The sequence below is a fragment of the Dendrobates tinctorius genome, unplaced genomic scaffold, assembly GCF_039654945.1.
Source record: "Dendrobates tinctorius isolate UK_male_01 unplaced genomic scaffold, ASM3965494v1 ptg000091l, whole genome shotgun sequence".
Classification (NCBI taxonomy): Eukaryota; Metazoa; Chordata; class Amphibia; order Anura; family Dendrobatidae; genus Dendrobates; species Dendrobates tinctorius.
In genome coordinates, this window is record NW_027361759.1 from 14,543,081 (window position 1) to 14,557,976 (window position 14,896).

Consider the following 14,896-nt stretch of genomic DNA (forward strand, 5'->3'; position numbering starts at 1 on the left):
TTTGAGCTTTTCAATGTATTCCAGTGTTTCTGAGATGTTTTTTCATGCTGTACCCCATGTTCATAGTAAATTTTGGTTTATATGATTCACGTTTATTTCTGAACACATTGAAAATTTTATGAAAAAAAATGAAAATGTTGCAATTTTAATTTTTATGACCTTAAAGCAGGTAATTATACAACACAGAAAAGTTAATAAATAACATTTACCACATACCTACTTTATATCAGCATCATTTAAAAAAAATGTTAGGAAGTTAGCATTTTTTTAACTAAATTTACAAAAACTATTTTTTTGGGGCCACATCACATTTGAAGTGACTTTAAGAGACCTATATGACTGGAAATACCCAAAAGTGATACCAATTTAAAAACTGCACATCTCAAGGTGCTCAAAGTCGCATTCAAGAAGTTTATTAACCCTTTAGCTGCTTCACACGAATTACAGCAATAAGGAAGGAAAAAAAATGAAACTTTTAATATTTCTCACAAAAATAATGCTTTAGCCACAAATTTAACATTTTCACAAGAGTGACAGCAGAAACAGGAGAGTAATAGCAGAAAATGTGCTATACAATTTGTTGTGCAATTACTCCCATATGTGGTGGAAAACTACTGTTTGGGTGCAAGGCAGGATTCGGAATGGGAAAGAGCGCCATGTGAATTTTGGAGCACAAAATTCATTACTGATGTAAAAAGAGGGTTGAAATGCAGGGGCGGACCTACAGCCCGTGCAGACCGTGCATTGCACGGGGGCCCCGGGGGAGAGGGGGCCCCTCCAGCACCGCATGGCTAATTATGTCAAAATTCAAATTAGCCAGCGCCGACTCCACCCCCCCACACATTGAAGGTGGCAATGATGGAGCCTGGAGGAGAGAGCGTCAGCTGACGCTCCCTCTCCCATCATTCCTCGCTCTGCCTCTGACACAGCGGGTGCGCGATGACGTCATCACGCTCTCACTGTGTACCAGGCAGTGCAGGAGAGGAGACAGGAGCAACGCAGGCACAAGGAGAAGGTGAGGAGTGTGTTGTTTTTTTTTTAAATCAGTGCGAGTACTGGACTGTGGGGACATGCTGGGGGGCTTTATACCATGCTGGGGGGCTATATACCATGCTGGACTGTGGGGCCATGCTGGGCTGTATTATACCATTCTGGGGGGCTATATACCATGCTGGGCTGTTTTATACCATGCTGGGGGGGCTCTATACCATGCTGGGCTGTATCATACCATGCTAGGGGGGCTATATAACATGCTGGGTGTTAGGTGTTGGATTTCTGTCGCTGCACAGCGAGAATCCCAAGCCTTACTTCCGGCAGTCTCCCATTCCTCTCCAGCCGCAGAGGAGCTTGCTCAGCAAACTTGTCGGTCCCGGCGCTCTGCCCAGACCAGCTCCGTGGGTTTGCTTGCTGCTGCCACCTCTGGCACAGCTATGGCAATGCATGCTGCTCAGCAGCGAGATTCTCCAGGGACTAAGTCCTCATGTCGGGCCACTGAGCATGCCCGTGGTGTGATCACCCATTGGAGATCGAAGGTCACGTGCTCAGGTCCTTCTTGTGTTCGGATTGGCCCATCCGAGATGTCAGGAAGGTCCCAGACGCTCGCGGCTATAAAAGGTTCGCATGTCCGCTCGGCCATGCGCTAGGATAGCCAGTATTTTCTGACTATAAGGAGTGAGTGATGGATGCACGTATGAATGTCTCTGGTGACTGACTCATTATTAAACCCCTACCCTTGGTACGCATGTGTTGTGCAGCCTAGCCTGCTAGCGCCCAGGCTTAGGCATAGGTAGGACAGAGTTGAGTCAGATATTAGTCACTATCAGTGACTCGGCACGCCTCAGAGCAAGTGCTCCGCACTCCTTAGCCAGCGTCTATAGCGGCGTTCGTGGCAGCGACGCTGCACACTCAGTGGCCTAGAAGGACTCTAACCCCGTGCCTTGGGGTGGAGTTCTGTGGCTGTTTGCTGTGCGCTCTGTGGCCGGGCTATATACCGGGGGGGCTATATACCATGCTGGGCTGTTATACCATGCTGGGGGGGCTATATACCATGCTGGGCTGTATTATACCATGCTGGGGGGGCTATATACCATGCTGGGCTGTATTATACCATGCTGGGGGGGCTATATACCATGCTGGGCTGTATTATACCATGCTGGGCTGTATTATACCATTCTTGGGGGCTACATACCATGGTGGACTGTATACCATGGTGGGCTGGGCTGTATACCATGTGGTGCTGGGCTATATAATATGCGGCTGTGTTATATACCAGGGGGGTACATTTTACATTATATTCTATAAGGGGAGGCTGTGTTATATAATATGGGGGGCTACATTATATTCTATAGGAGGTGGGCTGTATTATATTCTATTTGGGGCTACATTATATTCTATACGAGGGCTATATTATATTTATTATATTCTATGGGGGGTGCATTATACTATATGAGGAGGGCTACACTGTATTCTATGGAGGGGCTACATTATACTATATAAGGGGCTGCATTATATCCTATGAGGGGGTTGCCATATATTCTATGGAGGGGCTGCATTATACTATATGGGGGACTGCATTATATTCTATGGGGGGGTTACATTATGTTCTATACAGATATTATATCCAGCCCTGCATAGCCTCAATATTAGATAACAACAAATAACAAACTAGATGTGTATTTCCTGAAATACCCACAAAATCGGACCCTGAGTGGCCACACCCACAAAATCGGACCCTGAGGGATCCCGGCCACCAATTCAATCCCTGAGGAGCCCAGGCCACTGAATCAGATCCTGAGGGTCCCCACCCACCAAATCAGACCCTGAAGCCAAAGTGGCCCCTGAGAGGCACCCACAGTTAAAACGGATTCTGAGTTGTAAGTCTTGCAGGGGCAGCAGGTAAGTCTCTCTTAAAGGGGCAGCCCGCGCACCATTTCAAAGTACTATCATACCATCTGGATAAGGCATATATGTCTGTGATAAGGATACACCTCAGATTCAGTTCACAAGTGATCAGGCAACATAAATCAACATTTATTTTTTATAATATGTTATACATCTTACAAATTCTGACCTGTCTGTGAAAACTGCTATTTGCAGCTTACAAAAGATATGGAGACATACGGTTGAAGCAACATAGAAGAAGGATATCATAATGCAGAAAGCTGACATTCATTAATGCTGTAGACAAAATTAAGATGAAAGCAAATCTTACCCTTCATTGTCCAGGTCCCAATCCAACTGCTTTGTACAATGGACTGGTCAATAGTGCACTGATATTTCAGACTATTATTTCGGACAGGATAGGTGCTACGAGTGCTTTCATCTTCTTGAACCTTTAGGTCGTCTTCATACCACTTTATTATAAAGTCTTCCGAAAAAGGGGCAGTTACAGCGCATGTGAGATTTATCCGATCTTCATCATCCCGATTATATTCCATTGTGTGTTGAAGATCTGTAAGACAAAATATTACTACTGAATGCGACCCTTAGACAAAACAGCTCAAAGCGCCCTGTGGTTTTCACATTGCATATTTTGTAGCGGAAAGAACGAGAACTGAAGACCATTAGTGTGATTAATAAACTGTGACCCTGAGGTTAGAGATGTCTGCAATTCTTGGAATGATCATATGAGATGTTTGTGGCTAGATAAGTTGTTAGTGCCTTCTGGTAGGTTTTTGGGGGGACAAACCCACATTTAAAACTATGGCCCCGGATGATCAAGACTGGCATTGTTCACACCTGTCTTGATGAGGGAGCATGGCAGAGTTGAAGGCGTCTGACTAATTAAAAAGCGCATGCTTCTTAAAAGTGCTGGGCACCTCCAACGACCTCACCAGGCATTTTACACCAGTACGCCACATCTCGTCAGGATGTCACCACACCCTGTTTCGCCTTCATTACGCCCCTACTCGGAACATTTTTGAGAAGCTGACCGAGACTGGCATGACAACACCAAAAGTCTTCATCGTTTTGTTCAGTTTAAAGGGAACTTGTCATGTTCTATAATGCTGTTAACCTGCTGTAGGGTTAATCTGCATTATAATAGCGCTATCAATCTACCCAGCTGCTGTACTGAAAGCGAGGCACAGCACCCCAGAGGAAATTAACTTTATTTCTACTGAGAGCCACTGGCTTTCAGGCAAATAGGTGTGCCAGCGAGGCTTAAGTCCCCACTCACTGTACAGTACTCGGCGGTTATAAGCACGCCCCAGCACATTGATTAACAGCTGGCCCTGCAGTACAGTAGAGCAGAGCCGGATGTCGAAGAGTCATGGCGTGCTCACAGTCGACGCTCATTGAATAGTGCACAATGACTGAAGCCATGCCAGCATGACTGAAAGCCAGTGGCTCTGGATAAAAATAACATTAATTTTCTCTCAGGTGCCGTGCTTTTACTACAGTTGCTGGCTGCCTTATTAACCCTTTAACGACCAGGGGTATTTTTGGTTTTGCATTTTCATTTTTCCCTCCCCTTCTTTCCAGAGCCATAACTTTTTTATTTTTCTGTCTATATGGCCATGTGAGGGCTTATTTTTTGCGGGACGAGTTGTACTTTTAAATGACACCATTGGTTTTACCATGTCGTGTACTCGAAAATGGGAAAAAAATTCCAAGTGCGGTGAAATTGCAAAAAAAGTGCAATCCCACACTTGTTTTTTGCTTGGCTTTTTTGCTAGGTTTACTAGATGCTAAATCTGACCTGCCATTATGATTCTCCAGGTCATTACGAGTTCATAGACACCAAATATGTCTATGTCCTCTTTTATCTAAGTGGTGAAAAAAAATTCCAAAGTTTGCTAAAAAAAAAAAAATTTGCGCAATTTTCCGAGACCCGTAGCGTCTCCATTTTTCATGATCTGGGGTCGGGTTAGGGCCTATTTTTTCCGTGCCAGGCTGATGTTTTTAATGATACCACTTCTGTGCAGATACGTTCTTTTGATCGCCCGTTATTGCATTTTAATGCAATGTCTTGGCGACCAAAAAAACGGAATTCTGGCGTTTTGAATTTTTTTCTCGCTACGTCGTTTAGCGATCGGGTTAATGCATTTTTTTATTGATAGATCGGGCAATTCTGAATGCGGCGATACCTAATATGTGTATGTGGGATTTTTTTTTTACTGTTTTATTTTGATTGGGGCGAAAGGGGGGTGATTTGAACTTTTAGGTTTTTAAATTTTTTTTATTTTTAAACATTTTTTTTTTTTACTTTTGGCATGCTTCAATAGCCTCCATAGGAGGCTAGAAGCATGCGCAACCCGATCGGCTCTGCTACATATGGGCGATGAGCAGATCGCCCATATGTAGCAGATTCACTGCTGTGCTTTCAGCGCCGACCACCGGGTGGCGCTGAAAGCCATACGCCTGGAACAACCATAGAGGTCTCATAGAAACCTCTGGTTGTCCAGGCAACATGACGCCGACCCCCGATCACGTGACGGGGGTCGGCGATGAGGTCATTTCCGGCCCGGCGGATTTAACTAGTTAATAGGCGCGGGCGGACGGCGATTCCGCTCGCGCCTATTGCGGGCACATGTCAGCTGTTCATAACAGCTGACATGTCCCGGCTTTGATGCGGGCTCAGCGCCGGAGCCCTCATCAAAGCAGGGGAGATATCTGATGACGGAAGATTAAGCTAATATCTGCAGGTTAATAGCATTACTGTACATGACAGTTTCTCTTTAATAAAACATTAATCCCTCAACACCAAATTAGTAGCATCAAAAAGTAACTGGAATAAATGATGTCATGACTAGTATTCACAATGTATAGAACAAATGCAAAATTTAATAAAGGGAACCTGGCACCTTATAAACCCTTCCCATCAACATTTAAAGCATGTAAATGGGATTCTTACAACCCCAGACTCCCACTGGGATGGCACCAACCCTAATGCTCATTAACTATATACAGTCATGGCCAAAAGTCTTGAGAATGACACAAATATTAATTTTTACAAAGTCTACTGCTTCATTTTTTCTAATGGCAATTTGCATATACTCCAGAATGTTATAAAGAGTGATCAGCTACAATTTTAAGCGTGTCCTGAAAACGCATTTATTCAGACTGGCCTACCGCCTCAACACATAAACCTAATCTATCCCTGTGTGGCAGAGCCAAAAGTTTTACCATAACCAGGTTCCCCGCATCATTCTCCCACATGCTTTATGCATCCATTAGCCCTCTGTGTCCGTACTGTCACACACCTAACATTATGGCTGGTCCATACAATCAGGGCAACTGTTACCACCCACCTTTCGTGTCTACCTCTTTCCTCATAGACTGTAAGCTTGCGAGCAGGGCCCTCTTTCCTCTTGGTATTTGTTATAATCTACTGTATGTGATTATTGTCATGCTGTAATGTCTATTGTCTGTACAAATCCCCTCTGAAATGTAAAGTGCTGCGGAATATGTCGGCGCTATAAAAATACAATTTATTATTATTATTATATTATATTATCAGCTTAACAGCAATTACTTGCAAAGTCAATATTTGCCTAGAAAATTAACTTTATCCCCCAAAACACATTTCAACATCATTGCAGCCCTGCCTTAAAAGGACCAGCTAACATCGTTTCAGTGATTGCTTCATTAACACAGGTGTGGGTGTTGATGAGGACAGGGCTGGAGATCAATCTGTCATGATTAAGTAAGAATGACACCACTGGACACTTTAAAAGGAGGCTGGTGCTTGGCATAATTGTTTCTCTTCTGTTAACCATGGTTATCTCTAAAGAAACACGTGCAGTCATCATTGCACTGCACAAAAATGGCCTAACAGGGAAGAGTATCGCACCTAGAAAGATTGCACCTCAGTCAACAATCTATCGCATCATCAAGAACTTCAAGGAGAGAGGTTCCCTTGTTGCCAAAAAGGCTCCAGGGCGCCCAAGAAAGACCAGCAAGTGCCAGGACCGTCTCTTAAAAGTGTTTCAGCTGCGGATCGGACTACCAGCAGTGCAGAGCTTGCTCAGGAATGGCAGCAGGCAGGTGTGAGTGCATCTGCACGCACTGTGAGGCAGAGACTCTTGGAGCAAGGCCTGGTCTCAAGGAGGGCAGCAAAGAAGCCACTTCTCTCCAGAAAAAACATCATGGACAGACTGATATTCTGCAAGAGGTACAGGGAGTGGACTGCTGAGGACTGGGGTAAAGTCATTTTCTCTGATGAATCCCCTTTTCGATTGTTTGGGACATCTGGAAAACGGCTTATTCGGAGAAGACCAGGTGAGCGCTACCACCAGTCTTGTCTCATGCCAACTGTCAAGCATCCTGAAACCATTCATGTGTGGGGTTGCTTCTCAGCCAAGGGAATGGGCTCTCTCTCAGTCTTGCCTAAAAACACAGCCATGAATAAAGAATGGTACCAGAATGTCCTCCAAGAGCAACTTCTCCCAACCTTCCAAGAGCAGTTTGGAGATCAACAATGCCTTTTTCAACATGATGGAGCACCTTGCCATAAAGCAAAGGTGATAACTAAATGGCTCAGGGAACAAAACATAGAGATTTTGGGACCATGGCCTGGAAACTCCCCAGATCTTAATCCCATTGAGAAATTGTGGTCAATCATCAAGAGACGGGTGGACAAACAAAAACCTTCAAATTCAGACAAAATAAAAGCATTGATTTTGCAAGAATGGACTGCTATCAGTCAGGATTTGATCCAGAAGTTGATTGAGAGCATGCCAGGGAGAATTGCTGAGGTCCTGAAGAAGAAGGGTCAACACTGCAAATATTGACTTGCTGCATTAACTCATTCTAACTGTCAATATAACCTTTTGCTACTCATAATATCATTGCAATTATATTTCTGTATGTGATAAAAACATCTGACAAACACACATAAAAACCAGAGGGCAGCAGATCATGAGAAAATATAATATTTGTGTCATTCTCAAAACTTTTGGCCATGACTGTACATTACAAAATACAGTTCTATAGATTATACATGTTCTATGTAAAGTCTGAGTCCTGTCCACGTGGAAGTCAGAGAGCAGACGGACAGCACACATGCCAATGCTCGTAAATGTGGTAGTACATGTGAATGTTTTTCAAAAAGCGCAGCATGGGGGAAAAAAATTTGCAGCATAGGCTAGTGTATATTTTCTGACATGGAATGGTTCTTCTTACCGATAACTTGCAAAATTATGTTAATTTCCTTATTTTCTGCATTTGTTCCCACGTAACATTTATACGTGTTTTCATCATTTTTCCTCAAGTTTCTTATTTGTAGAGAGGCATTTCCTTTACTTATTTCATCCAGAAACAGTGACGTTCTTCCGGCATAGCCTTTGTCTTGGTTTTCCAGTTGGTCTGTACTCCTAAAATATGAATGCACATTTTTCTGGTCTCTAGTAGTCCAATGAATGACCACATTCTCCCCAGGTTTAAAAGAGCACAGCAAGATGACATCTCTGTTTTGTTCACCTAAAATTGCACCTGTTATGTATGAAAAGGACACATTTTTAAAGAAAGACCCCAGCAGTTTTTTTGCACATAAGACACAATGTTCTAGCTGCATAATTTGTTTCATATGATTACAGTTGCATCCATACATTATTATCTCTTACATTATGAGTCGTTGTGTCAAGTGACCATCAGTCTAGAATTTGGTCTCCTGTGTAGGCAGAAAATGGGTCTCTGATTTCTTGTGAACTACAGGATTACATTATCATTAGTGATAATGTATTCCGATAACGTCTTATTCGAGCATGCTCAAGTGTTATCCAAGCTTGTGGTCGGGCTCGCATATTATGTTTGAGTCTCTGCGGCTGCATGATTTGCGGCTGTTAGACTCAACACATATGGGGATTGCCTGTTTGTTAGGGAATCTCAACATGTGTTGAGGCTGTCTAACAGCCGCAAATCATGCAGCCGCAGGGAATCGAACATAATATATGAGCCTGACCACAAGCTTGGATAACACCTGAGCATGCTCGGATAAGACGTTATCTGAGCATGTTTGCTCATACCCAATTATCATCTAGTAAATCAATTTTGGCCACTCTTTAACCATTTCTCTCAAGCCCCTATCCAGCTCTACCCTCCTTAGATCTCATTATGACTCCCATACAAGCTGAAAATATAATTTCTGATTTATATAAGGGCTCATATACCTTTTATTAATCTTAGACGTGATATTAGATCATGTTCCTCATTTTAAAAGACAAGACAATACTAATTTGCATTTTTTAAGCCACTTTCCTATTCGGTCTGGTGTGATTAACTGCTTTTTTTCGTGCCAAAGTCATCAAAATGGTGCACATCATTCATGAATTTGGCGCAAAGTACAATAAAAATTGGCTTTTTTCCTGTCTTAAACTGCTTTTGTGAATTCTGGCACCAAAAGTCACAATTTGGTGCGAAAAGACTCAAAGTGTGCCAAAATATCATCATACTTGAACATACAAAAGAAAAGAACTGGAATGAAATTGAGATAAATTTTGTAACTTTTGAAAAGGTCGCAATTAATGAATCAGGGTAAAACATCTGGAATTGCTAAAGTCAGTCCACAAAGTGGAAAACATAAAAAAAAAATGGTGAGCACATATAAAATAAAGGTGCAAATAGAATAATGAATTGGGTAAAAACTAAAAAAAGGCGCAAAACACATAAAACTACACAAAAAATAGACCTAAAAACAATGATGAAAAGGGGACTAGGTCTAATATTTCTTAGTCGTTTGTTTGATGCAATTCTACTTTTCTAGAAGATTAAGCTCACATTTTTTCACTTTTACAATGGGTATTAAAGGGAATCTGTCACCTCATTTTTGGCATATGAGATGCAGCCACCGACATCAGGGGCTTATCTACAGCATTCCGTAATGCTGTAGATAAGCCCTTGATGTAACTTGAAAGAGAAGAAAAACACGTTAGAGTATACTCACCCGGGGGGCGGTCCGGTTCGATGGGTGTTGCAGTCCGGTTTGGTGCCTCCCATCTTCATACGATGCCGTCCTCTTCTTTGCTGCCTGTCGTGGCTCCGGCGCAGGGGCACTGCTCTTCCCTGTTGAGGGCAGAGCAGAATACTGCAGTGCGCAGGCACCTGACCTCTCTGACCTCTCCCTCAACAGGGCAGAGCAGTGCGCCTGTGCCGGAGCCATGACAGGCAGAAAAGAAGAGGACGGCATCGTATGAAGATGGGAGGTGCCGGACGGGACCGTGACACCCATCGGACTGCCCCCCCCGGGTGAGTATAATCTAACGTGTTTTTCTTATCTTTCAGGTTACATCAGAAGCTTATCTAAAGCATTACAGAATGCTGTAGATAAGCCCCTGATGTCGGTGCTGGCCGCTCATAGTCAAAAAAAGGGGTGACAGATTCCTTTTAAAGGGACCCTGTCATGTCCCCATGCCCTCCAACCCAGCAGCATTCATCTAAGATTAAACTCCCTGCCTAACCAGCCTTGTATAAAGCAATTAAATTAAATAAATCCTTTAAAAAAGCATTTATAATGTCTCTGTTTCCTATGCTAATGACTACTTTGACTAATCGATGGGGCGTAAGTTGCCACACACTAGTCAGCCCTCGTTCCATGTTATCACGCCCCTGTGGCTGTGATAACATAATTTGCACAAGTGACGTCACCGCCAGCTCATGGAAATCTAGCACACTGCTTATTTAGGCAGCGTCAATGCATCTCTGAAGCTGGGTGTACGCTTCCCGGTGTACGCATGACCAAAAGGTCAGAAGATGGACAGCTTGAGCAAATTATTTTGTCATGCACACAGGCAAAAAAAACAATGCTTTATCATCATACTGCCGACCAAAAAGTGAAATAACATGCAATCAAAAACAGATGTAAATAAACGTGGTACCGCTGAAAATGTCATCTTGTCCCGCAAAAAACAAGCTGCCATAAAGCTCCATCACCGGAAAAATAAAAAAGTTATACAGTAGCTCTTAGAATAAAGCGATGCAAAAATAATTATTTTTTATATAAAAGAGTTTTTATTGTATAAAAGCGCCAAAACATAAAAAAGATATAAATGAGGTATCGCTGTCATCGTACTGACCCGAATAATAAAATTGCTTTATCAATTTTACCACATGCGGAACGGTATAAACGCCCCCCCCAGATAAAAAAAAATTTCACGAATTGCTGGGTTTTTTTTCATTCTGCCATCCAAAAATCATAATCAAAAAATGTCAAGTGCCTGAAAATCGTACCGATAAAAATGTCAACTCGTCCCACAAAAAACAAGACCTCACATGACTCTGTGGGCCAAAATATGGAAAAAATATAGCTCTCAAAATGTGGTGATGCAAAAACTGTTTTTTTGCAATAAAAAGCGAGTTTTAGTGTGTGACAGCTGCCAAACATAAAAACCCACTATAAATAGTAAATCAAACCCCCCTTAGTTAGGGAAAAATATTAAAATAAAAAAATGTATTTATTTTCATTTTCCCGTTAGGGTTAGGGTTAGGGCTAAAGTTAGGGTTAGGAAGAGGAGGGTCGAGAAGATCTCCTTTCTCATCCCAACTCTCGAGAGCACTCCTGGAAACGCAGATCAATGCATGTAGCAAGGGAGATGAGATACTCTAGGGAAGTAGGAGTATCCCAACCTGCATGTTCATCTTTGATCTTGCCAGACAGACCACACCAGAAGGCTCCGACCAACACCTCATTATTCCAGCCCAAATCTGAGGACAGGGTGTGAAAGCGGATGGTTTATTGACCGACCGTGAGGGTGCCCTGATGAAGATTGAAGAGAGACTCGGTCGTAGAGGCCAGCCGACCGGGCTCATCGAACACCCTGCGGAAAGTATCCAGAAAAAACGGCAGCTGAGAGACAATAGGGTCATCACGCTCCCAAAGAGGATTGACCCACGCCAGAGCCTCTCCTTCCAAGTAAGAGACCACAAAAGCCACCTTAGCTCGTTCAGTGGGATTCTGCTGGGGAAGCAATTGAAAGTGCAGGCGGCACTGATTCAAGAAGCCCCTGCAAAGTTTGGGGTCTCCACTATATCTCGGCGGCTACCCGAGGCGGGGAGGAGGATTTGGTATAACAACCAGATCAGGCTCGCGAGGTATGACCTGAGCGGAGGCTGTGGCAGCAGACTGGAGATTATATAAAAAATGAGGATGACTGAACTCATGGAGATCAACATCCAACACTGCGGAGACACCATCACATGTTTCTCAACGCAGTGTTTCTAGAGCAATGCCCCCATCCCTTATGGGAAATATGTAAAAACATGCAAAACACAAGCCGCGCAGACACCATCACAGACAGCTGTTTCGGGGTATTGCCCCTCATCAGTGAGGAGTAGGAAACTGGCCAGTAGGAGCAATGCCTAGTAGCAATGCTCTGTGGATGGATACCATGTTTTGGCATAGGTGGTTTCCTTCATTGGAGACTGCCCTTCCCGTGGTTGTTCCTTCCCGGGGAAAGACCTGGCTAGTCATTGCTTGCGTTGAGAAGCATGTGATGGTGTCTCCGCGGCTTGTGTTTTGCATGTTTTTACATACTTCCCATAAGGGATGGGGGCATTGCTCTAGAATCACTGTGTTGAGAAACATGTGATGGTGTCTCCGCAGTGTTGGATGTTGATCTCCATGAGTTCATTCATCCTCATTTTTCACAGTCTTCTACTAGGCATTGCTCCTACTGGCCAGTTTCCTACTCCACACTGATGAGGGGCAATACCCCGAAACAGCTGTCTGTGGATGGATACCATGTTTTGGCATAGGTGGTTTCCTTAATTGGAGACTGCCCTTCCCGTGGTTGTTCATTCCCGGGGAAAGACCTGGCTAGTCATTGCTTGCGTTGAGAAACATGTGATGGTGTCTCCGCGGCTTGTGTTTTGCATGGAGATTATATAATCTGTCATCTACCGAAGCCATAAAACAGCATACGAGATTGTGTGTCATGCTGCTAAGTTAGCTCCTGCTGGAGGATGGCCAGCTGAGAAGCATTGACAGGGCCAAAGGCCTGCAGTGAGGACAAGTGAGTCTCCATGGATTGCATGAAGGACATAATGTGATTTTGATTCTCACGCAGATAGGCCAATTCCTTTTGTGCGGAGAATGAGGTGCCGGCAGGGTCCATGGCCAGATTATTCTGTAACGCTATAGAATAGGTTATCCAAGAGTGGACCTTCAGGGCCATGGTACTGGTCCTCCCCTGGGACGGCCCCTATACAGAGACCGTCAGGGGCAAGCCAAGAAGATTCAAATACCACAACTGCCGTTACTGAGAGGGCGACTCGAAAGGACCAAAACACAGAGGGTAGCAGCACCAGGAGCAGACTAGGACAAAGATAAGGTGACACGAGGAGAACCGGAACACAATAGGAAGTCAAATGAGGAATTAGGAAACCATGCAAGGCTGGTCGAGTACCACGAACGGGAGACAAAAAGACTGGAGAGAAGGAGCAAGGTCTAGGGACTACCAGGAGCCTGGATGGTATGGGGTACTGTAGGGGAGACAAGGGCTAGGCAGGGTTAGCAGGTTCCAGGGACCACCAGGAGCTTGGACGGCAGGAGGCACTGTGGAGAGGCAAGGGCTAGACAGGGTTACGCGAGCAAAAGAAAAACAAAACAGAGAAGTACAACAGGGGCCTGAGCTAGTGAACAAACAAGATAATCAGGCAGGACCCAAGGGAGGAAATGAAAAGAAATACCCCATACGTTACCGCTATTGGAGAAGAGGTACTTCTGGGTCTGGACGCAACAGCCCCGTAGAGCGCAGGAGACACACGCGCCCATGACCTAAGCCGACCAGGGAGCGCACGCGAACACCGGAACCCAACAGGAAGTGCCGGAGAGGAGCGAGCTTCCCCTGACCAGCAGCATGCCGGGATGCCGGAGCAGTCTCCTCGCAGTGTGTCTCAGAAGACCGGCAGATACCCGTCACTGTAATAGGTAATTTCCTTTTTTGTGTTTGTGGGGTATATGTGATGTTTTGTTTGCTTTTTGCACTTTTTCACCATTCTCGAGGGTCGACTGTGCCAATTTGTGAAGGCTTTGAGCACATACATTATCATTATACTCTAAACCCATATTGGATTCTGGCATGTTTCTTACCTATAACTTGCAAACTTATTTCCTCTTCCTTAGCGTCTGCCTTTGTCCCCACGTAGCATTTATATGTATTTTCATCACTTTTCCTTAAGTTTATTATTTTTAGAGAGGCATTTCCTTTACTTATTTCATCCATAAACAGTGAAGTTCTTCCGACATAGCCTTTGTCTTGGTTTTTCAGTTGGTCTGTAGTCCTAAAATATGAATGCACATTTTTCTTGTCTCTAGTAGTCCAATGAATTACCACATCCTCCACAGGTTTAAAAGAACATGGTAAGATGACGTCTTTGTTTTGTTCTCCTAAAATTGCACCTGTAAAACATGTAATTGCGGAACACTAATTTATAAAAATTTTCGGAACATGGTTCAACATCTCCTATTAATGTAAACAAGAGATAGCTAATAGAAAGCTTTATTGAATAATGGATTGTATTATTTTCATTTTTCATTGTTTTAAGAGTTTTACGTCATGGTTGTAAGAAAGCAAAAGGGAATCAAAAATGCAAGTCAACCCATTAACTAACATATTGATCCAGGGAAAGGCAAATACCAGAGAGGCAGATACAGTGGGGCAAAAAAGTATTTAGTCAGTCAGCAATAGTGCAAGTTCCACCACTTAAAAAGATGAGAGGCGTCTGTAATTTACATCATAGGTAGACCTCAACTATGGGAGACAAACTGAGAAAAAAAAATCCAGAAAATCACATTGTCTGTTTTTTTTTCATTTTATTTGCATATTATGGTGGAAAATAAGTATTTGGTCAGAAACAAGCAATCAAGATTTCTGGCTCTCACAGACCTGTAACTTCTTCTTTAAGATTCTCCTCTTTCCTCCACTCATTACCTGTAGTAATGGCACCTGTTTAAACTTGT

General features: G+C 43.6%; 1 protein-coding gene across 4 annotated transcripts in view; it reads right to left on the reverse strand.

The window, feature by feature from the left end:
* HHLA2 (HHLA2 member of B7 family) overlaps positions 1–14,896 on the reverse strand; it is a 157,895-nt gene that overhangs the window by 55,619 nt on the left and 87,380 nt on the right. For all 4 annotated transcript variants that reach the window (XM_073586255.1, XM_073586257.1, XM_073586256.1 and 1 more), the window contains 3 exons: positions 14,027–14,335; positions 8,125–8,433; positions 3,212–3,451 (listed from right to left, as the gene is read on the reverse strand). In XM_073586255.1, coding sequence (XP_073442356.1) covers positions 3,212–3,451; positions 8,125–8,433; positions 14,027–14,335 — 858 coding nt within the window. The remainder of the gene's footprint in view (positions 1–3,211; positions 3,452–8,124; positions 8,434–14,026; positions 14,336–14,896) is intronic.